The sequence below is a fragment of the Rhamphochromis sp. 'chilingali' genome (genome assembly GCF_963969265.1).
Source record: "Rhamphochromis sp. 'chilingali' genome assembly, chromosome: 22".
Taxonomy (NCBI): domain Eukaryota; kingdom Metazoa; phylum Chordata; class Actinopteri; order Cichliformes; family Cichlidae; genus Rhamphochromis; species Rhamphochromis sp. 'chilingali'.
This window is the reverse complement of record NC_137950.1, coordinates 29,789,118-29,815,779: the sequence shown is the minus strand read 5'-3', so window position 1 is coordinate 29,815,779 and position 26,662 is coordinate 29,789,118. Positions and strand designations below refer to the sequence as shown.

Below are 26,662 nucleotides of genomic sequence, written 5' to 3'. Positions count from 1 at the left end.
CACGCTAACCTCCAAAGCTGTTTAAAGCTCCAGCGTTCAGAGTTAACCAAAGAGGTGAAAGGTCAGAGGTCGAGGCAGGAAGTTTTAATGGACGCGTGGAGACTCGGCGGCACAAAATGACTCGAATATGATTCTGAGAATTAGTCTGAGCTGAGATAAGACGCCACTGAATCCAGACGCTCAAATTAGAAGTTTCTGGTTTAAGTTATTCATGAGGACGAACGTCAGTGGAGCCACTTCAGAGCGGAGCAGACCGAGTTCAGGCAGGAGTTTAATCCGCCGACTTCACCCCAGCATCGCGTTTACCTCCTGCCTCCCTCAGCCTCGCTCTGGTTTGTTTCACTCCTTCCTGATGAGTTTGTTCTTCCTCGTTTGTCACCTTCAGCCGCTCCGTGTGTCTCCTCAGAAATCTGTCACTGACTGTTTGTCATTTCTCTCCTAACTCTGCTCCTCTTCTCTGTTTTTTCTCCTCTGCGCCTTCGTCCAGGAGTGGAAAATCTAGTGCTTTACTTCAGTGACACAGCGTGGTACGGTAGCAACTTTTTAATCTTCCTCACTTCATCCTCCTCCTTCTTCTTCTCTTCTTCCGTCACATAAAGCGAGCTGTTCTGTTTGTACTCAGATGTGTTTGATGCGTGTCTTTAGCAGGGAGGTGATGCTTGTTTTGACGGTATCGCAGTACAACACACGTAAAACTGTTTGGTATTATCGTGTAATAATGTAACAGGCGTCAGTGAAGCTTATTCGTTGATAAACTCTCAAACACAAACTTACCGTAGCTGTGCTCAGACCTACACTGGAGAAACCAAACAGCACTTCATAAACGCGCAACGCAGAAGACCCGCCTCGACAGGACAAGACTCAGCTGTACACCTGCATCTAAAGGTCAAAGGTCACTCTTTGAGGACACCAATGTTCACATGTTGGACAGAGAAGACAGATGGTTTGAAAAAGGAGTGAAAGAAGACATCTGTGTCCCTGTGAACAGCCATCTTTGAACAGAGGGCGGGGCTTATGACACCAGCTGTTTGCCACCTGTGATCCAGTCTGAGATCCTTCCCAGACGCCTTAACGCCCACGCACATCCTGGGTTGACAGGGTGGGGCAAGGTCTCACAGTGGGTTCACCTGAAACCCACACCCTACACACCGTGGCTCATGTGATGAGTCACATGATCAACAGTGGGTCAACGGACACTCCCACTAGAGTTTAAATTCCTGGGACTCTCCAGCATTTGGTCTTAGAGATGAAGTCCAGTCGTGTTTCTTTCCCAGCTCGTTGGACGTCGATGTGTTTCCATGTGTGGATCAATTCCATCACTGTGACGAGAATAACGACGGCCCGCTAGCATGCGCTACCAGAAATAGTGCTTTGTTGTGTATCTGACGGACGAAAGCTAAACCAGTTCCACACCAGTGAAGCTGCAGCGTTTTTACAAACCAGTTCTGGTTCGTTTCATTCAACGATCCGCTCTCGCCCTCCTCATTCTGCGTCGCCGCCATGTGCGTATGAAAACAAAGCATGCGTCTTTTATCCATATTCTGTCGCAATATTTCATTTTCTTCTCGTTGCCCGACATACCGGTGATACCGTGAACGGTAGTATTATATTTACATTGATGATGATGAGAGCGTTGGAAAGTCTGCCTCACAGCGGCGCTGTGCACAGAGTCTTCTACCTGAATTATTCATAAACCTTTATTCTGTGGATAAAATAAGAGTGTCTCATAAATGCAGTACTATACAGATGAAGTGAACGGATACACGATGGTGCCTCACTGAGGCGCTTTGCCCTCTGGCCACAGTGACGGTGACGTCCAGCTGTGCCCGAGTTCATCGTTCTTTACCAGCTGTGAGTGTTTGATGGGAAGCTGTGAGTCAGCTTTCTGCAGCATCTCTTTCTTCACATCAGTGACAGCAAACATGTTCTCAGTTTAGAGGTGAGACTTGATGCTGAATAATGTTGTTACTGTGAGGGAAGCACGTGGCCGCGCGGCCTAAAGCGCGGCGAGCCTTCGGGCCGTGCAGATGATCCAGCAGCTGGCCGCTGAAGTCACAAGCTCTTCGGCGGTCTCGCCTTACCTACCTCGCTCCTCCATAAGCACATCAGCTGTTTGATTTCAGGCCTCCAGAAAAGCTCGTGATGCTCAGTCGAGTTGAGGGCGAGCTCGGAGGGACGGTTCTGGTTTTAGCATCAGCGCAACGTGAGAGGGAGGCTTCGCTCCGACGCCAGAGTAACTGGCTGTAAATGACTCGTCGGTCTGTAATCTGTGCAACGTGTCTCGCGAAGGAGATCAAGTCATTTCCTTGTGACAGTGTGCAAAGTGACTTTGATGCGTCTTTATGTATCCCAGTAAAAAGTGCCATTGAAGGCCAAGAGGGCAAATCTAACAGCTCAGAGCTATAAGGATATTTGAGAGTGATTATAATGCACACTAATGTAGAGTCAGTGATACTTATAAACTGGTGGATCAGGAGTGTTCGGAGGTCTGACCAACACCAGCATGTGATGGAGGCTGTGTGGGCTCAGGAACACAGGTGTGTGGGTCCTGACAGAGTGAAGAGAATCGTCTCCTTCCAAAGAACAAAGTTATAAAATCAGAAGTTTTCATGCATTTTAAAGAGTAATTTAGCTGCTGCTGCTTCTTTAATTTGATCAACACATTTGTGATGATGTTTTATTTACGTTTTATTTTCTTGTCTAGTAGTACACAGTCACCCTGACCTTTATTTTGAAAGTTCAGTCATTTGTAACCATGTGATCCGTGGTTCGCCTGCCTGCTGCCTCTCGTCCCACGCTCAGCTGATCCAGAGCCTGCAGCAGAGTTCAGCCACTTTTAAACTTTTAAACGCCGTCCAGCCCCACGCACGCGGCGATCCGCGGTAGCTCGTTAACGGAGATTTGCCGTGTTGTGGCGTTAACGTCATTTCAGATTAACGCTGACAGCACTAGTGGGAACACAACGAATATGACTGCACATTTACTCCGACAGCATCCTAGTACAAAGACAAGTGGAAGCAGACAAAAACAACAAGCAGCATGCTACAAACTTTACCCGAGTCATTTAGACAGCCGTTAGCACAGGATTCTCCTTATGGGGACCTGATATGTTTAATATGCTGCTGAGAATATAGCCCAGAAGAAGCGGATAGTAGAGCTTTTATTTTGGAAAGAGACATTTCTCTGTAATAAACTCTCTTTTCCAAAGATGAGTGATTTCTCCATCAGATAGATTTATTATTTTTGTTGTTTCAGCAACATTACATTTAAAAACTGTACGTTTGAGTTAAAATATATATTTAAAATTTTAATAAATGACAAATTAAAAAGGCATGAACATTTTTTTTGTATCGAAAAACTGTTCATGCATATATATGTGTATATATATAAATGGTAAATGGCCTGTATTTATATAGCGCTTTACTAGTCCCTAAGGACCCCAAAGCGCTTTACATATCCAGTCATCCACCCATTCACACACACATTCACACACTGGTGATGGCAGCTACATTGTAGCCACAGCCACCCTGGGGCGCACTGACAGAGGCGAGGCTGCCGGACACTGGCGCCACCGGGCCCTCTGACCACCACCAGTAGGCAACGGGTGAAGTGTCTTGCCCAAGGACACAACGACCGAGACTGTCCGAGCCGGGGCTCGAACCGGCAACCTTCCAATTACAAGGCGAACTCCTAACTGTTGAGCCACGATCGCCCCGTATGTATGTGTATATATATATATATATATATATATGCATGCGTGTGTGTATATGATGTATGATATGGCCCAGCCCTAGTCATGAACAAATCCCTGAGGTGCTCCTGCACTCGTCCCTCACGCTCCGGCTCACCTCTCAGATAAACTCAGTTCTTCAGTTTTGGTTCCTCTGCCTCTGTCAGTTCGTGTGAACGCTTTCTTAATTTCACAGAAGAAACAGGGAATTCATTAAAAATCCAAAATGGAAATAAGCTTAAGTGAAAGCAACTTTTTGATATCAGTTTTGGTTTTAATGAATTTTATTTGTTCAGGCAGAGAAGAAGGAGACAGAAACAGGAGACGGACCGAGCTCTTAATAAATGAGACGAGCTGAGATTTAAGATTGATTATAAAAGGAATCGACGGGATGAAGTAACGTGGCTCGCATCCAGTGATGATAAAACAGTCGATCAGTATTCGTGTGTAACGTCTCTAAGTGACTGTCTGCACGCTTTTACCCATGATTCACTGCTGCCTGCAGGACAGGTCACACCTTCTCCTTCACAGTGGAGCGAGTGCGCGGAGTCCAGAGGCCCATCAGGAGGTGGCGCCGAGCTAAAATTATCTTTGTAAATGACTCTTAAATTTTGGATTAGATGAGGTGCGCTACATTCTGGGAGTTTGGTGTGTTAGAGGGGCGTCGCTCTCTGATCAGCTTCAAACCTCAGTGACCTGATGTTTTTAGTCTTTGTGAGTGTCCTCATGTATTGAACTTCCAGCTTGATTAAAATCCGTCCCACACATGAGCAGAGACGGACGCCACCTCCACACATCACACTGACGCTCTGACTGAAGATCACATGTAGTGTTTTATCTAAATAACGTCTCCGCTCCCTTCGTTCTCTGCTCACCTCCTTTAGTGTGAGGATGTAGTTTTCAGAGTGGAATTTTTCAGCCTCTAAATCTATAAAAAGCTTCATTGATTTGGGTGAACTGTTGAACAGCCCAGAGGGACACATGTGGCCGTTTCCATCCTTTGATTTTTTTCCATCCTTTAGTTTAGATTTGATCCACGATCAGTATGAAGACAGTGCGGTGAGGTCAGCTGACCCCGCCTGTGTTAGTGCTAACCTTCGAGGGTCGACGGTGACCTGCTGGACGTTAGGAGGCTTCGGCGCCGGGCTGCCGTTTCATATTCGACGTGGATTTCTGGAGCGCTGCTGCTAACGGCGACGATCGGATCAAAGAAAATAAAAAAGAATGAACGAGTGCTGCTGTCAACAAACCTGCTCATCAAAGGTTCGTCCTCAGCAGACAGCACAGGTGGGGGCGGAGACTGAGACAATGAAACAGCAGGAAGAGCTCCTCCTCCTTGGTGAGGACGCCGTGTGATCGCTGAAACACATAAAAACCATAGTTATCGAGTATAAAACCGTACGGAGCAAAGCTGCTACCACCGAATATTCACTCATTATTGTTCTGATTTTAATATTCGAGCTTCGCAGTGATGTTATGATGGATTATTCATCTAACGAGCCTCTGGGGGCCAATAAGACGACAGCTAAGACGAATGTGGGTGGATGTGGACGCAGTTTGGGTGGATCAGCACTTTATATGCCAGGAAAGTGCGTGTGCGTGCGTGCGTGCGCGTGCGTGTGTGTGTGTGTGTGTGTGTGTGTGTGTGTGTGTGTGTGTGTGTGTGCGTGCGTGCGTGCGTGCGTGCGTGTGCGTGCGTGTGTGTGTGTGCGTGGTAACACCGTGGGGACGTCCTGTGAGTCGGCGTCAGAGAAGTAGAATAAAAACAGTGGGGCAGTGGAGTGTTTCCCTCCCAAGGTGAATGCTCCTGGAGGAGAGCTGCGTGTGGTGGAGGACGCCCTCCACCTCCCTCCTCTGTCCTCCTCCTCTTCAGTCTTTCTGTCCTTTTTCCTCATATCTTTCTTCCTTCTCTCGCTGCCTTTAATCCACCCATCCTGCCTTGCATTATTCATGAGGTGAATACACCTGAACGTCCCAGAGAGGCTGCAGTACCACTGCCCACCACCAGATGTCAGTGTTTACCAGCAGGTGTTTCTGTTCTGTTGAGAGCAGTAAAAACGTTTTCTTTACATTCAGCATAGGCACTCAGTGTGGCCCCCTGCTGGACCCGGCTGGAGTTTAACAACACAAGCAAAAGGTTTCACTTTTGCTTCCTGTCAGCAAAATTATTAAAAACTGCCCGAATACGTCAAGAAGTGTGGACCAATCAGCATTCAAACCCTCAAGCAACACAATATCTGATCTGCACAGAGCTACGAGAGTGCGTTGGATTACTCAGCTGAGCTGTCAGGAATCAGAGACCAAGTTATGATTTCTAAGACGTCTGCCATTTTTGTTTTATGCGCCACTGATTTTTGGAAGTTACTGAACCTTTTCTGTTCTCCTTTAAGTGTTTTTTATCTTTAGCAGTCACCAGTGGGAGCTAAGAGCCACAAACAAAGCACAGATATCATGAATTCACACACTGGGATCCAAAGCATGAATACTCTTGGTATTTAATAATTATTCGTTTGTTCGTTCAGTCGAAAGTTTGTTGTCTTTAATTAAAATTGAATTACTTTAAAATTTAATTTAAAATTGTGTCCGAATATGGCTTTATGATGAGTTTTAGAGCCCTGGAAATTTCTAAAACTCATCAAGCAATGATGTGTAGCTCAGACTGATTGGAGGGGGGGGTGAGTTCGTGAAGGATGCTGTGGGGCTGTCGTGGTTCATGTGCTGGATTGGTAAACTGTGGTGGCGGCTTTTAACCAAGCAGGTCAGAGAGCGTTTCCAGGCTTTGATGGTATCCCACTCCTCAGCCTCCCTGGGAAGCTCCACGTTGGTGGGAACCTTGGATTTGTGGGAAAATAAGTTGTTTTCATCCTGGTGGTGCTGCTGGATCAGCTCTAGACCCTCTGAAAGATATTTGAGGGTCCACAGGAGTCTGCATGTGTTTTGTGGACTTTGAGACCGGGGTGGTTTTTGAGGGGTTTTTGTTACGACCAATCTGGCCACAGTGGGTGTTTGGGTTCTGGGGGTGTTTGGACTCAGACATTTAAATGGCAACGATTTGAAACGATCAGCCCAACAGCAGCCAGTTTCTGGTTCGCTGGTCTCAGGATCGCCTCTCTGCTTTTGCTGGATGATGTGGTCCTTCTGGCTTCATCGGTCTGTAGCTTCCAGCTGTAATTGCAGTTACCACCTCCACGTCTGAGCTCACAGTTCTTAGCCAGAAATGGGTAGAGGGTACACTCCAAAATCCTGCCCCAGGAGGAGTTTGAGTATCTCAGGAACTTGTTTGGCGCTGGTGGGAAGGAAAAGGCAGAAGCAGCAGAAATGTGCCTCCTCTCTAGGGTCTCTGGGCAGGACTGTTATTTAAGAGAAGGTGTGAGCAGGATGCCTCCTGGATGCTTCCTAGGTGAGGTCTATCGGGCATTTCTGATTGGAAGGAGAAAAAGGAAATGCTGGAGGTTATGTTTCTGGGCTGGCTCGGGAATACCGCAGTGTCTCCCCCAGAAGAGCTGCAGGTGGTGAATGGGGAAGAGAGACTGAGCATCTCTGCTGAGACTGCTGTCCCTGTGACCCAGACAGTCAGCTTTAGATGAAGGATCTACCAGCGCCACACCGAGCTAACATCTGTAGATCCAGATGAGCTTCATAAGTAATGACAACTCAGTTGTAACATGTAACAGGGTAAAATGAGGAGCCAGGATCGGGGTGTTGAATGCCAGCAGGTAAAGATATGACCATGAATCTGTAAATGAGGTGCGTCTGCTCTCAGACGTCTGAAACGTTGAGACTTTTGCAAAGTGAGTGAGATACTTATGTTCAGTGGAGAGAAAGCTGACATCACCTGTACCTGAGTGAGGAAGTGAAGCTCGGTGCTGCTCTGCACACTTTAATCCTGCAGCCAGCTCACATCTGCACGCTGTTAATCTGATTTATCAGAGGGAAGGTGAAGAAACAGCAGTGAGATCCATCATGTGCTACAATCTCAGCTTATTGATCCTGGCAAACTTGTGTGAAGTCATAACTAATCTGCTGTTTTATCTGTCTCTGTGCTGCTGCTGCTTTTCCCACCTGCTTAAGTTCTCTCACATAAATATGGCGTCTGCTTTCTGCACGCCTCCACCGCTCAGTTATCGAAGGCGCTCTCGTAGCTCTGTGCAGATCAGATGCGTTACACGAGGATTTGAATTCAGCACAAACTCCAGACGACTGTGGACAGAAATGGGAATTCTTTGAGGACAAATCAAAACAGCCATTTTTAAGTTGTTTCAAAGAGGCCTGCAGCGTGCGCTCCTCGGACCTGGAAGCTGCGCTCGTCTTTCATGCGCAGATGAGACGGCGAGCTAAAACGCACAGTAACGTGTTTTTCAAACGTCGCCTTCCCGCTGAACCCCGCCTCCCGATGCGAGAAACTGTTTGTGTTGATCGTTTCATCAGCGTTTCCTTCGTCTTTGAGCTGGAGCGTGAAAGTCCACAACTTTTTAAGTACAATGTGCTTCTGTTGTTTCTCTTTGAAGCGCACAGATCAAAGCAGACGGCCACACACGGCGAGCGCGATGACCTCGTCTGCAGAGCAGCTCCTGCTTTTGTTCTGCTCGTTCTCCAACACCCTCACTGCTTTTGTGCTCTCACCTCCAACATGCCATCAATTATACAACAAAGACGCTGCTTCATTGTTAAGCAGGTGGTGCACGCAGCAGTGAAGTTATCCAGGCTTGGATAACGTGATCTCCACGCAGGTTCTTCTCTGTTTCAAATCAGGAGAATGACTGATGCTGCAGCGCGGCAAGTTATGGAGTCGGGTTGTAGAGCAGGGGTGGGGAACTCCAGGCCTCGAGGGTCGGTGTCCTTGATCCAGCACAGCTGATTTAAATGGCTAAATGACCTCCTCAACATGACCTGAAGTTCTCCAGAAGCCTGGTAATGAACTAATCATGTGATTCAGTGAGATCTAAAACCTGCAGGACACCGGCCCTCGAGGCCTGGAGTTCCCCACGCCTGTTGTAGAGTCTTCGCCGTAGACTTTAAAGCACCTTGAGGCGACTCGTTGTGATTTGTTGCTATAAAAATAAACCTGACTTCTTGGATCTCTGCTTGAAGTGAGCTTGTGTAGTTGGTGCGCTGTAATGTGAATTCTGCACAAGTCGTTGCACAGACGTCTGTGCAGGCCTGACGCTCACCGTCTGAGGATAAAATTTATGCCACTGCTTAGTAACACTGAGCGTTGAGGTGTTCAGATAACTGTATTTTTTTGTATTATTACACATTAGACATTAGGGCTGCCACGATTAGTCGACTAGTCACGATTAGTCGACTATCAAAATCGTCGACGACTGATTTAATAGTCGACGCGTCGTTTGAAGCTTTGTAAAATCACAAAAGACGCAGGAATAAGTAGCAGGATTTAAGAGTGTAATAACGGACTGAAACAGAAGATGGCAGCACTGCATGTACAAGGATGCCAGCTGCCGTTAAACCCCGAAGAAGAAGAAGAAGCTGTGTCCCAGAATTCATAGCGCAGCCCAGCTCAGTTTCCAACAATGGCGGCAGCTAGTTAGTTTTAATATTACTCTTATTATTCTTTCTGGGTCACAAAATAAATGTTTAACATATTTTCATGGAGAATGTAGCTGTGTAAACCTCAAATATCTGCTCAGTTTATCAGGACACCACATATTTTCAAAAGCGCTCCGACGTTTTCGGAGACGTCTGTTACCCACTAGCTCGATAGCGAGCCGGGGGCTAGGTCACTAGAGCCGTGAGAACACCGGACTCCCGGCAAATCGTTTTCAAACCCACCGCCGTCTTTCGCTACTCAGGTTAAACGTGATATATAAGTCACTTAGATAACTTAAAAATGTTGTTGTTTGGCTTTTTTTAGTGTTTTATTTGTTCCTGAGTAAATCGGCTGAGTTTATTAAACTTCACCGAAACAATCTGCACATTTCATTAAAATTTAATAAACTATCATCTTGTCTTTATTTTTAGTTAGCACCTTAAACACTTAAAGCTGTAAGCTCATGATAGTTATATAAGACCAGATGCTGCTGGTGCAATAAGCTGTACGTTTTACGTCCAATGGATGATGATCTGATTAGTCGACTAATCGCAAAAATAATCTGTGAGTAGTCGACTATCAAAATAATCGTTTGTGGCGGCCCTATTAGACATATTAGTCATCATAAATGAACATATCAGGATAAAGTCTTGGAAAATGTGATACTTAGTCCAAAAACTTTACGTGGACCTTAAACCCAACAGGAAGGAACAAGAACATGAAATCGAGGTGGAGCATAAAGTATCCTGATGTGAGCTGAGGGAACGTCCTCCCTGGTTTATGCGTTTCCTCTACTTTCCCGAGAAAGCAAAAGCAAAAACACATAAAAGACGTCACATCTGAAGTCACAGTCAATGCTGCGCTTCACGGTTTTAAATAAAGTGATCCAAAATGTTCTCAGTTCTTCCTCCACCTACGCTCCACCTCTCCACCAAGCACAGTTAATGAAATCCGCTCAGTGACTTTGGTGTAATCTCACCGACAGACGGCTGCAAACATCTCTGAGCCCCGGCTCTCGCCGTGAAGCAGAATAATGTTGAAGATCTGATTCAGTGAAACTCTACATTTGTGTGTTTGAGATATTTGAGTGAATCCTGACTCGTGTTTGTTCTTCAGCCACAGATACTTCACTCCTCCAATCAGGAAGACCAGGAGCCACTGACAGGTCAAGTCCCGACGCCACCGCGAACTCAAGCTCCACCTTCCACTAACATCTGCCCCGCACATCCCGAAACCCCTGCTGACAGACTCCGCAACCCCCGAGCTCCCAGTTCCACCCATCCAGCAGCCCACGTAGGAGAGGATGACGGGGAAAAGCAGAGGAAGGTGGAGGAGACGAAGTCGGGGGAAAGGAAGAAAACCCACAGCAGGTACCTGCAGCCGCCGCAGCCCTCCAAGCTCCGCCTCTTCCCAAAGACGAGGGCAGCACGTGACCCCGACACCAACAGCACCTCTGGACTGAATTTCAGAACGCTGGCCTTCACCTCCACCTCCTCCAGCCTCCCCAAACCAAAGAACCACTGAAGCGTCCGACTCCTTCCTAACACGCAGCGACGCGAGCGCCGAACTTCCTGTAAAATAAAACGAGAGCTGCAGATTATCGAAGCTTTAGCCGAGGCTGAAATGGACACAGTTAATTTATTTAACCTTATTTTAAGAAGTTGTTGACAATAAAGGTTTTAGTCTGAGTACTTTGCACAGAAACGGTTTCTGCAGTGAGTGGGAGGGGCCATCAGGTTCATCTGAAGATGGAACGGAGGTATGTGAGGTTTTGGCTCTTCATCACAACCTTTAAGGATCTTTAAATGTCAGGGTTTTCTTTTCTTTCCAACACGCTTCGTTTATTCTAGCATCAACACTAAAACTGCACCGAGAGCGTCCGTTAACCAGACGGAAACGCCTCCGATCTCGTCCTCTGATCTCGCCCTCTGCTGTTGGTTTCATATCGTTAGCTTCATAGCATAATTGCCTAAGTCATTTGACTAAGTCAATGACTTAGGCAATTATGCTATGAAGCTAACGATATAAAACATCGGTCCTCTTCCCTCAGAGGCTCGCTCCCTCTCGCTGTGTGTTAGGAACCGATTGTACAGCTCCTGAACTTCCTCCGACTCCTCCATCCTTCCCTGAAGTCCAACCACAGTGAGTCTTCCTCAGTGGAGAGGCATGAATGACGTGCATCCACCTTAACCCCCATCACCACCGCAGACTGCATCCTCCTCCAACCTTCATCTTTACAGACTCTCATCATCTCGAAGGTCAGAAAGTTCCAGGACCTTGATCTCGTCGCCCGTCCGTGTGTTTTCAGTTCGGTGTTCACTTCACTGTGTTTCGTTTAGAAACCTGTTGGTTTTCAGACAAGACTCCGATATGAGGCTGAAATCTTCGTCCAAATAGCTGCTGGTTGGTGTAAACACCTCCTTCCTCCTGCATCAGCTGTGAAAGTGTGGCAGTCTTTGTTCCCATGAAAGCCGATGGAAGAACATCTGTGTGCTTGAAGAGTCCTGAAGTTGGAGGTTTTTTACCATCTGGCAGTGATTTGAAAATCAGTCCAGCAGAAGTCTGGATGGACACAAAAGTCTCAGCATGCTGCAAGCGCTCCAGCTCTGTTCTGACTTTAATGGTTTGGGGATGTTTGTTTCAGTCTACTGTGACTGTCCCCCAAAAACCCTCCAACTAAAATAAAATCAGAGCTCCAGACGTGACTCCAGGCTTTGCTGTTTCTGCAGAGGAAGCGTTCAGGCGCTCAGCAGAGACATCTGCTGAATCTGCTCTGAGCTTTGAGCTCTGCTGTGGAAGCAGAAATCACAGCGTGCAGGAGGAGGAAGGTTTCCTCCCAGGTCAAAATAATCCCTACTAATCTGATACTGGAACGAGATGTTTTAGCTCCTCCCCCTTTGGTGTGAACTAAAGAGCCACACCAAGAGATGAAGGAGCTCCAATTGGTTTGCTTTTTAGGAAACGGCTGAGATGAGCTCGGCAGTATGGTGTGAAGCATGCTGAGGCCTTCTTGTCTGAAGGCTGGAGTCATTTCAGACACTCAGTAAATGAATAAAAGGCTAGAAAGTTCAAATAATTTTTGGATTACAGGTGATCAGAGGAGCAGCTGGTAGCTTAAGTGTTTTTCCTTGAAGGCAAACTGACATTTCAGCCCGTCTGTCAGTCGTCCTTTGAACATTTGGACATTACTGCGTCTCACTCGTGCAGTCAGGATCCGCCTGCTGAACCACGTTCACGTTCATTCTTCTACAGGACAACGAGTCTCCCTCATACCTGACAAATCAAACATAGTCTCCCTCATACCTGACAAATCAAACATAGTCTCCCTTCTGTCAGCGATTAACTGTCAGTGCTGCTCGCTTTGATATTAGTAACCGTATATGCAATAAAATATGCAACAAAGTCGCAGGTTCAAGCCCTAAAAGAGGAAACTTTGTTGCATTTAAAATATATGCAAGACCAGCTCAGCTTAGTTCCACGTTTCACGAAGAAGAGGACGCTCGCTGTCTCTACAGACAATCTGGGAATCTGCTAAATCCTGCATGTCCGGTGCCGAGAAACGAAGTAGAAGCGGTTTTGGGGCGATTACTGAAACCACGAGGCGGCTCGGTGTGAAGAACGACGGCAGACTGAGGAAACCGCCCGGCTCCAGCTCGCATCTACCCCAACAGCAGAGTCTGACTGTGCTGGCGTCAGGTTTGCTCACATTTGACTGATCAATGCATTTAAATGCTTTAAATCCTCGTTCAGCTCTGAGCCGCAGCAACTTTAACATGAGCAGGTTTCAAAGACGTCTGCTCTTAACTTTCTGCTGCGTCACTGCTCAGGTGGAGTCGCTTGTCTCCTTTAGATCTCGTCGTTCGCTCCCAGTGGGGAAATCGGAGCCGCCTTAATTCATGCGAGCGACACGAAGCCCAGCAGGGCGCGTTCGCAGCAGAGCTTCAGCTGCTGCTGCTCTTAAAGTTCATCATCAAAGTCCTGGAACACACAGAGTCTGCAGGAACGCTGTGATTGATGTTCCTCGGTGAGCCCCTCATCGACGGGGGGAAATTAAAGCAGAAGGCAAACAGGGAATGTCCGTTTGAAATGAAAGAGGAAAATAAATTAGTGCACTGTGTTTATTTCATCTGGTTCAAACAAGGTTTGATGTTTTCTTTTCCACCTTTTCACCAAAAACGACCAGAAAAAATGAAAAAAATCAGCCTCCTCAAGGCTCCGCCTCGGCCTTCGTGTCTCTGTCTGCGCCTGTTTGTCTAAACCCTCCAGAAGCTGAAATAATGGAAGTGAGCAGCTCTGAGCGAAGACTCGCTGAAAGCTGCTGAATCTGAAACAAGCAGCCCATCACAGCTGTTTGTTTGATATACCTCCTGTAATCATGGAGACTAATCGGGGCAGCTGAAAACAAGCATGTCCAATCAGCGCAAAGCACGAAAGAAAACCTTCAAAGTAAAACAGGAAGTGAACTAAAGACACAGAGCAACCAAAACCTCTAAAATCTGAAACAAAACCCGGAGCAGGACGGTTACGGAAACTCGAGGCAAAAACCAGGAGCTTAAAATAGTCCAGCTTTGTCTCTGAGGCGTCCTCTGCAGTCAGAGGAGGTCGTGTCTCAGCGTCTTCATCTGCTGCTCGTCTTCACACCGTCGTGTCTCAGGTTTAATTTTAAAGTTTGCCCCTCATCGTTATTCAAACATCCAATCAGGTTTTATCAGCTGCCGAAGTTTAAAAGTGACTAAAACCACCCGGGGAGAGAAAAACCTTCTGCCCGGGTCACAGAGTGTGAACCATGAAGTCGTGGTCATGTACATTACACAGAGCGTTAGTGTGTTTGTCTCACAGAGTTTTTAAATCATTATTAAACTCGATCACATCCGCTTCATCACTTATTTGACTGCTTTTAAGAAAACTCTGCATTTTCTTCTGTGCTTTCAAAATAAAAGTCTTCTGTGTAGGGAGACTGTACACTAAACATTTTTTAGTCCTTACAAATAACTTGAATACATTTATTTACATCCATGTAATTTAGTTGCATAAGTACAGTTTAAAATGTTAACTTGACTGCTATACGTTCAGTTTACACCAAGCACATTTTCCTTAATAATTACTTATTTAAATCAATGAAACTTTGACTTTTACATATTTCAGCTGCACTTAAAATTGTTGCTTATGCTTATTAAGAGTGAAGAATCATTATTTGAGTGTAACTTTAAGTTCTCAGACTGGTTTTATTGTGACACACCTGTGCAGGAAGTACTGAGATTCACTAACAGCTCAACAACAATTATAAGAAACAATTTCACAATAAAAGCCAATAATCCTGAATGCTTTTACTGTGAAATAAGGGGGTACAGCAGTTTCTTTAAAGCTAGCTTAACAGTGACAAAAACACACAAGGTAGAAAACACTGATGATCAGCAGAGAAACACATTTAAAGTGTTTTTATCAGGATGAACGTTACGCTCGATCCGTGAAGTCAGCCCTGCTGTGGAAAACCTCTCTGCTGTTGTTTGAAATAATTAAATTATTGAAGGCTTTATGAGTAAAGTGCTGGGAATGTTTTCATGTTCACTTTGAGATGACTCTAATATTTCATAATCGTCTGTATTTAAACTGTATTTAAACGATTCAGTGGAATACTCTGAATAATGTACTCACGCTGTGTCTGTCTTCTACTTCCTCTCTGCTTTTATTTTGAAAACTTGAACTTTTGTTTGTTTCCTGGTTTTGGTGCAATAACTGACGTATTTATGTGATGAAGCGTGTACGTGGTGCGGACTGTAACGTTGTTGAAGCGCCGAGAGGAAAAAGCACTTTAAAACAAGCGTCTCACCTGCTGAACTTATTTTTTGTCTCATTAACGTTGATGCAGCGTTCAGGTCGTACCAAGTGAAAACGTAGCGCCTGTATTCCTGTCAGCGAGGCTCTTTGCAGCTCATTGGTTGATATATACGGTCCTCTTCTGTCATTGGCTGACATTTCTCTGATGCTGCTGAAATAAAATTAATCGTCCCCAGCTCTCGGTGTGTCCTCCCTTCTTTCTCCAACTGTGCCAAAGTCGAGCCACATTAGAGCGGGAAAGGGTGATGTCGTTCATGGGCGGAGTCTGTGAAGCAGAGATGTCAGGTAGGATCTCCTCTGCCCCGCCCACATGTGGCACAGATGTGCTGGGACAAAGTAAATTAGACGTTTATCCTTCACAGCATGAAAATATGAAAACTGGCTGTTCAAAATGGCCACGCCCCCACCTGCCACGCCCAATTATTACACCATCTTTAATGATTTTTAAATGTGTTTATATCAGTCATTTGAGAGTCAGTATCGGTGTAAGAACGGACGGAGAAATTGGGCCACGCCTCTTTGAATTCCGTCGTTTTCAATTCCACAGGTGTGAAAACCACAGCAGCTCAGCCAGGAAGTGTTAGAGCTGGTGAACTTACATGGCGGGGTCACAGAGCGGAGGTTCACGCCCCCTCCTGGCTTTAACATCAGCACAAAGTAAACTGCAGAGGAGCTTCGTGTCATTAGCGTCAGAGATAACGGTGTGTTTAAGGCAGAGGATCCACCAACCGTCCCCCCTTCACGTGTTTAAAAGGTAAGTGTGACTCTGGACACGCCCACTCTGTTTCTAATGATGAGTTCTGTCGCCATGGCAACCTGGAGCCTGCATGTACAGTAGGCTTCCTGGCTGATTCTGTCTGTGGGAAACTGGAGCATTTCATCATTAGCTCAAATAATCAGCTGGTGCTTCATCCTTGAAGGAAGCGCTCCTCAGACGGTTTCCTGTTTTGGATCTGCGGTTCCTTTGGCGGGCGCTCAAATTAAACATGTGAGCTCAGGTGTTTCATGTGGTCCTAATAGCCCCACCCACCTACCGTCCAAGCTTTGTTTCCCTTTAAAAGGGGAGGGACTAAAGGTGTCGGCTAAAGAAGGGTTATTATTAACTTATGCACAGCTGACCAAAAGTAAAAATCAAGAGCTGGAAATGAGCAGGAGGAGTTCACTTAATTTTTTTTCCTTCAAGAATACACTGTGTACTTTTGTCTCCAAACTTTATTTTATGCACACACACACACACACACACACACACACACACACACACACACACACACACACGAGTAAAAGAAAGAATAAAAATCATCATCGTTGTCAGAAGTTGACTTTAAGTGTTTCTGCTTGACAAACAGCTGCTCTGGGGTTCATTCTTCTTCTGTGGTTATTGAGCTTCAGTGAAGTTAAACACAGACACACACATGATGCTCTCTGTGTGTGTGTGTGGCTACAGTGATTAATTCCTCCCAGTTTGAAATCTGCAGACTCGACTTTTTCATCCAGCTGCTGAAGATTTAGGGGAAATAAAGCAGCCAAATCCTGATGGACGCTCAGCAGGAAGCTCAGCTCGGCTCAGCTCGCCACTCTTCCTCGGAGAATGCAGCTTCATGAACCTTCATAGGGGCGGAGACAAGGTTCCACCAACCAATCATATTAAACATTAACCTGTGCCCAGTTTCTAACCTCACATTCAAACTGACATCTGTGTCCACAAACAATATCTCAGAGGAAGAATCATCCTGAGCCTCCTCATCATCACCTCTCAGCTGTAACTCAGCGTCCTGACAGCCCACTCTTCATCCTGACCTCAGTGTGTGTCCTCGTCCTTCGGCCCCTCATCATCCTCGGCTGGTTTTCAGAATCTGAATTCTGAAAAATGTTCCCATTTGTGACATTAATATAAGTGAGTGTGACAGCTGACTCCACCTACACCTGCCACACCACGACACGTGTTTGTGCACGCCCACATTAAACCATTCATACCTGACGATAACTCCCAGCTCAGAGCTCCTCCTCCCCGCTGCAGTCGCCGCATTTCAGATCCATAAAGCAGTGAAGCGGAGGACTCCTCTGCAGTCGTCCTTCAAAATAAATGATGGTAAAGTTACCTGCTGCACATCTAATGGCTTCTTCACTTCAGGGCTCAAAGCAGTAAAAGCATCTCAGAGAGAGGAGAGGGGGATTCACTCTGCCGTCGCCCTCACTAATGAACCACCTCATTAATGACTCACTAAAACCCGTCTCAGTATGCTAATAGGGTGGAGTTAGCCACGCCCCCACAGATGAAAAGGCAGAGGAAAGAAAAAGTTCAGAGAACAACTGACGTGAGCCGGCGGCCAAATACCACGAGGTCAGAGTTGAACTCTGACCTCGTGGCCCTTTGCTCTCCACACTATCATCTTCAAATAACAGTTATTATGTCCCCGAAAAGAGAACAAATGAGAGGAGCAGAGACAGTCTGCTCTACCAGGGGGGCTCTGAGGGGGTCCCAAACCTGCTCCTGTTTTGAAGCCTCACTTCCAGGGTTAACTCCGTCATCATCAACAACAGGTCCACATCACTGAAGATGCTGCTTCAGTCCCTCTGCTGATCTGCAGCTGCTCTGACTCATGAAGAAGATTCTGAAAATCCTCCAGTTGGGGCAGGAGCTCTTCCTTGAGCCTGAGGAGGCGGGCACCGGAGCGTGAGCTGAGACGTCTGCTTCCAACTCGTCTATGAACCTCCACCGAGTGTCATTTTGTTGATCCGGTGCTGCTGGAAAAGAGCAACGTGATGATTCCTGCTTTAAAACTGGCCCTGAGATCTTTCACACAGCAGAGGCCGCTCGCTGCTTCATGATTTCCAATGTTTTCCGTCGTGTTTTAACTTTTCACTAACTTTCAAGGCCTCGCTCGGCTCAGCTGGCTGGAGGAGAGCTGGGGCGTCCCTGTAGACGGGCGCAGGAAACCCCAGAAATGACTCAGCAGCATTTGTTTGTAATAAGCAGCAATGAGCGCTGAGCAGATTTCATTAAACTCCCAGTTATTCATTAATAAGTGATCCTCACTGTGGAGCGCTATCTGCAGCTTTACTCACCTCATGATGTGCAATAACAGTTAAAGTGGATTCATTAAAAACACATTTATTCACCTCGACTCTGCAGGACAGCCACACACACACACACACACACACACACACACACACACACACACACACACACACACACACACACACACTGTGGTGACGATGCTGATGTCAGCGCTGGCTTCGGACCTTCGTAATGAGCTCAGATAAGTTTAAGAGAACGATTTGTCGGAGAAATTGGCTGACGACGCTCAGGATTTAGAAACGCAGCATTTGCTGTTTCAGGAGACGAGCTGATGGGAGGACATTCATCTTTTTATCTCGCAGGAGCGATGGCAAAAACAGCATTTCCCAGAAGTCCTTGCTCCATCTGTCTCCTGCTCCGTGCAGCAGGAGTTAAGCAGGAAAAATATTCATGCAAGGAGAGAAAGCAGCTCGTGGTTTTGTCTGTTACCCTCGAGGCCGTCTGCTGGCATGCTGCGTGTGCGACTGACGCCTTCAACTTCATTGTTCACGGTTAAACGGAAGTCGAAATCTTCCCTCCTCAGCCTCACAGGTCACTGCAGGGCACACCGAGGTGATGTCCTGGAGATGGGTGGGACCAATGTCCCCTATAAGCTGCGTGCGTGCTGGCGCGATCTCTGCGCACAGAAAATCTGCGTGGCGAACAAAAAAAATCTAACCTGAACTGAAATTAAAATTAAGTATAGTTTTGTTGTGTGTCAGAACAATGAGGCGCCTGCTGAGTGTTACAGGTGTTACAGCAGTGACACATCTGCTGCTGTCAGGCCTGCAGGTATCAGGCTGCTGTTCTCCTTCATCTCATAGTGGACAGAAATTATTTTTTGGAGCGGCACAAATAATTTGTGTGGCATCAGATGTGATGCAGAACAGCTGATTGTTCTGTAAATAGTTTGAAATGTTTGTTTAAAAAACGCCTTGGCTGCATTTTTAGGTAAACAGCTGCAAAAAATGTTGTTGTTTGCATAAATCAATTACTTTTTTGAAGAAGTAACTATATAATTAACTGCCCAACATTGGTCATTATTTACTGTATTTGCAGACAGAGTTACAGACTCTCTCCCAGACCACAGACTCACAATACAGTCACAGCTTTATATAAAAGAAAATAAAAAAATAGAAAGTTGTGTTTTCAAAATTGGAGTTGAAGTTATTTTTCCTTCCAATAGTGTTAACATGCTGCAGGTCATCAACAAGATTGTTTTAAATTTTCATTGTAAGTGGGCTGAAGCAGTTAATTAAAAGTCGTCTAACATAAATGCTGTAATTTGATTACTTAATAAACATGTAACTTGGATGGATTGGATGCTGGCGTGACCACAGTGCACACGTCTGCTGTCGCTCACAGTGGTCCAAGGGGACGCTCAGGGAGTTTGTGCGTTCGCTCAGACACGTGAAACATTAGAGGGAACATTGGATGGGACTCCATCTCTCTGCAGATGTTCCTCTCAGAGTTTCCAGCAGCTGCTTCGTCATAAGGTAACAAAAGTACTTTGGACCCCGGTGTGGCCCCGCCCTGTTTTTGATGCTCATGGGCTCAACCGAAGCTGTTAGCCAGCTGTGGATCTGCATACAGAGGCTCAGGAAGTCAAACCGGCCTCTCTGCATCTCCATGGTGCTGACAAACCCTCCAAACCATCATTTCTCCGCTCAGGCACAAAGCGTTCTCCTGCTGACATTTACAAGGTCAGTACACTGTGCAGTCAGTCAGCGACTGCATGCAAATGCACAGACAGCATCTCATCAAAATACATTTACAGACAGCAGGATTACCTTCTGCTCTTTGCTCCTTAAAGTCGACTCCGCTGAGTTGTGACCTCCTTCCCGCCAGCAGCGTGAAACAGCCATGATCGGGAGCTGCGCCATGTTGCCGGCGAACAGATCAGACCGTACGGGAAGACCAAGACGAGGAGATGAAAGCTGATCGATAAAGACCGAAGCACGGTGAAATCTGAGGGCCCAGTTTGAGCCGCTGCAGCGTGAAGTGGAAATAATGCAGAAGGCTGAGAGCAGCTGATCTGACCATTAATAACTCAGAGTCACAGAAAGATGACGAGTTATTCAGGTTTACCAAAAACTGGACACGAGGAGATTTAAAGCCGAGCTCCTTCGGCTCTAAAGTGACCAGCTTGACCTCGACTTTGAGCCATCAGGTGGTCACTGTGTGGGAGCTTGATCAAATTTGGACCAATCCTGTCACTGTTTGGACAAAAGACTTTAATAAACTTGTCTCACGATACACGCGGGACAGTCTGCCACGCATCCAGCATGTAGAGACAGGACCATCTAGCTGGGCAGGAGACGGTCGGGTGTACAGCTCGGATCCTTGGAGGACCAAGAAAGAAAGAAGTGATTCAGAGGTCAAATGCATGTAAAGGAGAGAGAGCCTTTAATCGTCTTCACTTTGTTATTTATTTGCCTTTGTGATGATTTCTCGATGTGTTCAGTAAAATGAAAAATGTACATTTCAGAAAAGTGGAGTAAATACTGAAGGAAATTAAAACATAAATATTTTATATCTAATTATAATTAATTATTATATATTTATATGATATAATTTCATATAATATTATAAATAATCATTATTTACATTGAAACTTTTGGTGTCATATTAATCAGATGTATTAATTTCTTCATTTTTCATTTTGCCTCAGCTCTCCTTAGACACTGTAAACTCTGCTGATCACAAAGAAGCTGTTACAAGATGTGCTGGAATTTTACCTTAAAGAGTGTGTGTGTGTGTGTGTGTGTGTGTGTGTGTGTGTGTGTGTGTGTGTGTGTGTGTGTGTGGTTATGGCCTTACTGAGACTGGTCTGTTGCTCTCAAGTCATCATTTTAGTCTGTTTGGTGTCATGGGCTGTTTCCCAGTTCAGGGTCTGCAGCCTTAAAGGCTGCATTTCAAGGCCGATTACGTCACAGCGGTGCGCCGAAGGCTGTCCCAATTCAAAGGCTGCTCGAAATGCGTCCCTCAAATGCGTCCTTCATTTCCCTGAATTTTAAGGCTGTGGCAGTGTAGACTTCGTGGCCCAACATATCCCAGAATGCATAGCGCGGCGGTGGGTGTGGATAATTTTGCCGAAAAAAAACGGCGGATGAGGGGCGCCCGAAGAGTAAACTTTAAACTTTAAGTAAGTACTGAATATGATGTCACTTATTTATGTGCAAATGTTTAATAACGAAGAACATTAAAACATTCCTGTTGGCCACATGTCGGCAAAGTCATGTGACATTAGTGACGCTTGTACTAACTTGGTTTTAAAGCCTTTACTTTAAAACAGTGGTTCTTAACCTGGGTTCGATCGAACCCTTGGGGTTCGGCGAGTCGGTCTCAGGGGTTCGGCAGAGCCTCCACCGTGACATGCACGGCTCATTTTGTGCACCAGTAAAAACATATCTATGTCTTGAATTTGAAAAAAATCCTATTTTATTTTTCAGTGACTGCGCATATGAAAGTGGTGGGGTTCGGTACCTCCAACAAGGTTAAGAACCACTGCTTTAAAATATACGCCGTCCAATAGCTGAGCTTAATCTCACAGAGAATGATCAAAGCTCATGTAGAAACAAACAAACAAATGAACAAAAGATTTTCTCCTTCATTTCTGTCAAACACAGCTGTATGACACGTTTCCAGCTGTTAGTATCATGGTTGCTAGGCAACCTGGGCAGCGCAACGGAGGCTAGACCGTCCCATTTCACAAGCCTCGCACTTCCGGCCTTAGCGGTCTTTGAGTACGCGGCCCTTGAGGATCGTTGAGGCTGCGTACTTTAAGGCTGCAGACCCTGAATTGGGAGACAGCCACGGTCTGGGTGTGTGGCTGTAAAATTCCACTGAAGGTCTGGACCTCCCTGGTATCCACCCATGGGCAGGGCCTACAGCCTCCCTCACCTGAAGCTGATTGAGGCAATCAGGTTGGTTGCTGATGCTGCTTCCTCGCCAGTTCGTCCACTACCCTATGTTGGTAACCAGGCCTCATGCTTCATGTCTATGAATCTCAAGTGCTCTACTAACCTTGCATCTTGTGTTCTAGTTACTCCTGGAAATTCCATCACACTGAACCTCTCGTCTTGGAAATCTGGTTAACCCGCCTGCTTTCAGAATCATCTCCTTGCCTCACCTGCCTGCCCTCCTGCCCTTACACCACCTCGGGCCCTTCACCGCTCAGGACAGCTGTCACACACCACCAAAACCACCTGGACCGCACCACCTCTCCTTCAACGCTTCCATCTCCCACCTGCACAGTAAGACGAATATTTTCATAGCTTCCACCCTCTCCAGAACTCCTTGGCTACCGCTCTAACACTGCTCTCCTCTCTTCCAGTACGTACCTAATCACCAGCAGCTGCCGTTGCTTTCTTGGACCTGTCCCCTTGCTTATCCTTCTCCCCTGGCCAAGACCCTCACGCCCCATGTGTCAAGCTTTAAGTCAAGTACTATCATAAACGTCATTTTTGTGCTAGTTAATAAACCTTTGTTAAACCCCTTCCTCAGCCTCCGCTTTGGGTTTCCTGCACGTTGATTTTTGGTGCTCGGCCTCCAGCCGTTTTGTGACATTTGAAACTAAATTCTGATCATTTCCAAATATAAACCAAGATCTTTAAAATGAGGCAAAGGTTCAAACAGGACATGAAACAGCGTCTCTGAGCTCTTAAAATAGAGTTCGCCTATTTTGTGTGTGTGTGTGTGTGTGTGTGTGTGTTGATGTCGATGTAATGCAGGCAGCCTCTGATAACCAGTGACATCTGAGGCCCCGTGGATGAGATCGTGCTGGTTCTGCATGTCCCAGCGGGTCTCTTTGTTTGAGTCCAGTTCAGACTGGTTTATATGAGCTTTACCCAGCGAGTGCCCTGTAGGTGAATTAGAGACGAACAGGAAGTGAGCAGGTGCAGTTTTCATGAGCAAACATGGCGGCTGGAGGAACGGAGCGGGCGCTTCAGATGACCTGTCGGAGTAAAACCTCGACCCTGTAATGGCCCGCATTACATTACACAGGTGTTCCTAATAAAGTGGTCAGTGTGTGAACAATATGTCAGTACTTTAGAGGCATTAAAGATTTACAGAAGATCGAATTCAAGTTTTAATAATTGAAGGAAACCCCACATACTGCTATTAAAGAGGGAGGTGAACTTGTTATATACAAGCAGCATTTTTACAGTTTTTAAATTTTAATTTATGATTTCATCCTAATAAAACAAATGGCTTCCTTGATATTAAACATCTGGCTCCAGGTGTTCATAGATTACCACCATGGTGTGTAATCAGTGCGATTGTGGCGACCTGGAGTAAACGTTCACGAGTATCTTAAGGACTGCGACACGACAGCGAGCATGTTCAATCCACCTTAAACACTTTCATCCATTAATAAACATAAACTGGGGAGCTTACAACAAACAGAAGAAGCAGATGTTCTTCCAGCTGTGAGACGTTCAGAGGTCAGCTGTGGGTTTAACACCACTATCCAAACACATCAGCAGGTTACATGTTCATAATTAACATGTACATGATCTGGGATCAGTCCTGTTGATGCTCTCATGAATAGACGGATGGCGGTAACGTCGCTGGGAATTATGGGATGGAATTATTTCCTCTCTTTTCCTGAAGGATGGTCCAGCGTGTCCTTAAGCGTCAGGGTCAGTCAGGATGCACGGTGGCGTGTACTACCTGAACACAGAGCGCCTCGCTCAGGTTTTATGGTAACGCTCGCATCACATGACAATACTGTCTCTCGTCCCTGAGCCCGAGCTGAACCAATCAGCTTCTCCCTGTGTGTAAACACATTCCTGGTATATTAAATAGTGAAGCTTTTGCATGTTTGCGGCACATCGTTTCTATGGCGCCGTGCTGGTTATTGAACAGAACTGAATCTACCGTGAAGTATTCCCAGTACTACATTTCTCCTCCATTTATGGAATTCAGGATCCGGTAACATCCCAGGAGGAACAGAAAATCTCTCGGGACCCCAAAACCAACAGGAAGTCCAGTGTTTGGAGTTCAGTGTGATTTTTGGCACAGTTCTCGGCACTTTCTGGCTTTATGCTTAAAAAACCTCCTAGAGAACCAATCAGACTTCCTGTTTGTTCAGTCTAAGGCCGTCTGTGACGGGGTGGCTCATTCCCGTGCTTTAAATCTTAAACTTAGCCGAAGGCCAAACGATAACCGAAGCCGACTCTTACTCGCACAGGAGGTGTGCAGAGCTTCCGGCGTCTTTGCCGAGCGCGAGGGGGAAACATCGATTGACAAACTTAATTACACATCTGCAGAACTGGAATAAAACTGAAAACAGCTTTTCGTCTGAGAAATAACCAGCAATCATCCTCTCAGCAGACGTGTGGAAAACATCAACACTCGAGTTTCCTCTCGTTTCCTTTCATCAGCAGGTGAAATCGGCTCCATCATCACAGCGAGAGCCTTTAACTGCGCCTCGGTGCGCCACGTTTAATGCTTTTTTGTCCACATATCAAATCAAAGGCTTGTTATTGGATTAATCATTACGAGTCTACTACTTTCTTTTCCTTATGTGCCAATAAATTTCTCGTTGTTGTGTCCTGCTGGAGAAAACAAGAAATCTGAAGACATTAGTTTGAGGTTTCATTCATTAAAACAGACATTTTAATTTCTGTTGCAGTTTAATTAATGACATTTCCATTATTGATGGAATTACAAAGCAAGTAAACAAAAAGCTCCAGAAGGAATCGATCGTCTGCACTGAAAAAAGAACACGTTGGATTTACTACATTCAGTCGAGGACGTTGTTTCACGCAGATGTTTTGCTTTGGCAGCAACTTAAACAACTTTTAATCAAATCAAAATCAAAGTGTAATCAGCACAACATATTCATATTCAATAACCCTGTGAAGTTTGTGCTGATAACATGTGACCGAAACATGTTTAGATAAAGTCATTTGAGCTTTTCGAATATTTTAATCCTTCATATTCTGTCACTTTATTCCAACACTGTTCATTCACGTTTACTCTAATTCTACTTGGTCACTTAAAAACTACATTATCTTCGTATTACATAATGTTCAACAAAGTCTAGAGTCTGGTTGACATCAAAGTTTAATGGATTTATGACGACTTCCACTGCATCCATCCTCCTCACTTCCAACATAAATGAAGACAGAAACTAAACAGCAGTGATGTTTGCAGGGTTACTGAAGTTGGGCTAGCTGGTATATAATGATGTGCTACGTGATTGCTAGCGACACAGCTATGTTAGCATAAACAGTGAAGCTGGAGGATGAACGCTAACTTCTTTCCAGTTAACGTGAGGGTTCCTGATGGTTAGAGACAAATGCAATCGCATGGCAGGATGCTGTAAACGGACCAAACTTCAGTCAGGAGAACAACTGAGATAATCCATCCACAATACGAGGTTAGTCATTCATATACTGCTGCTGGGGCTGCAGTTACATCGTAAGGGTTTAAACACTGAGCTTTAAAATGAACAGTGGTAACAAAAACAGGTCGACAGGGATCACGGACTGTTTTTAGGGACTCGTTCAGATTAAATAGAACCAGATACAGAAAATTAAAACATGTTAAAAACACAAAAGCCTTATTAAACTCAGAGCAGTTTGGACCCAGATGCAGGGTTCATGCGTCATCACTTAAAGACTGGATTAGCCCAACCCCAATAACTGCGTGACCGTGGGAGCAAACCAGAGAGAACCCACTGTAAAGTAGCTGGATTGTGGATTTGAACCCAAGATCATCTTGCTGTGAGGCAACAGTGTGAACCACTGCACTGTCAATCCAGATTTAACAAAAGTAGGAAAGCTATGATTTCAAGCCCTTAACAGGTCAACACTAGCATACACATGTGTGCAGGTGTCTGCCCCTGATAACTGCTGTGATTTCCCTGTGGGTCGAAATCTCCTGTGATCTTGTGAATTTCGTGAGTCCAGGTAACCACTCTAACTAGATCATATCAGGTCATCTCAACAAGAATGAAATAAGTTGATGAATTTCCTGCAGATTAAATTACGTTCATCATGGAAACAAGAAATTATGTGGTTCAAATTACAAGTCAGACTTTTTAAATGTAACAACCTCCCAATGTCCTTGTTTTGAGGTTTTGTCCCAGGAATGATGTGATCGAGCAGATCAGAGTGCCCCTGCTTGTTCCTGCTGCTCTTCATCACAGACATTAAACCGCTGCAGTTGTCTGACTGATACATCTCATGATCCTGATGCTGCAGTGATGAACACAGAGCAGAGTTTGGACTGTGACAGCTGCGGTTCTTAAACAGAGCTGAACATGTCACGTGGATATTTGTAGTTATGAGATTACAGGGACTTGAAGTGACCTCCTGTGGGCTTTGCCTGTGACGTGGAAAGTTTTAAAAGCAGATCAAATTTTGCATTGCTTCATTAAATATATTAAAGTTACTGTGATTCATGACTGTGAGGAGCTCAGGTCTGAACAGATCTGGTTGATTTTATGTGAACCAAAGACTTCAGTTTAACATGT

General features: G+C 45.6%; 1 protein-coding gene across 3 annotated transcripts in view; it reads left to right on the top strand.

The window, feature by feature from the left end:
• The window catches only part of LOC308390664 (serine-rich coiled-coil domain-containing protein 2-like), a 43,993-nt gene extending 32,775 nt beyond the window's left edge, over positions 1–11,218 (top strand). Inside the window, exons 15-16 of one of the 3 annotated variants that reach the window (XM_080872897.1) lie at positions 488–527; positions 10,395–10,578. In XM_080872897.1, coding sequence (XP_080729023.1) covers positions 488–527; positions 10,395–10,440 — 86 coding nt within the window. In that variant the 3' untranslated portion in view covers positions 10,441–10,578. Of the gene's footprint in view, positions 1–487; positions 528–10,394 lie in introns of all 3 variants that reach the window. The other 2 variants (XM_080872895.1, XM_080872896.1) reach the window with 2 other exon arrangements.
• The last annotated feature ends 15,444 nt before the right edge of the window (positions 11,219–26,662 follow it).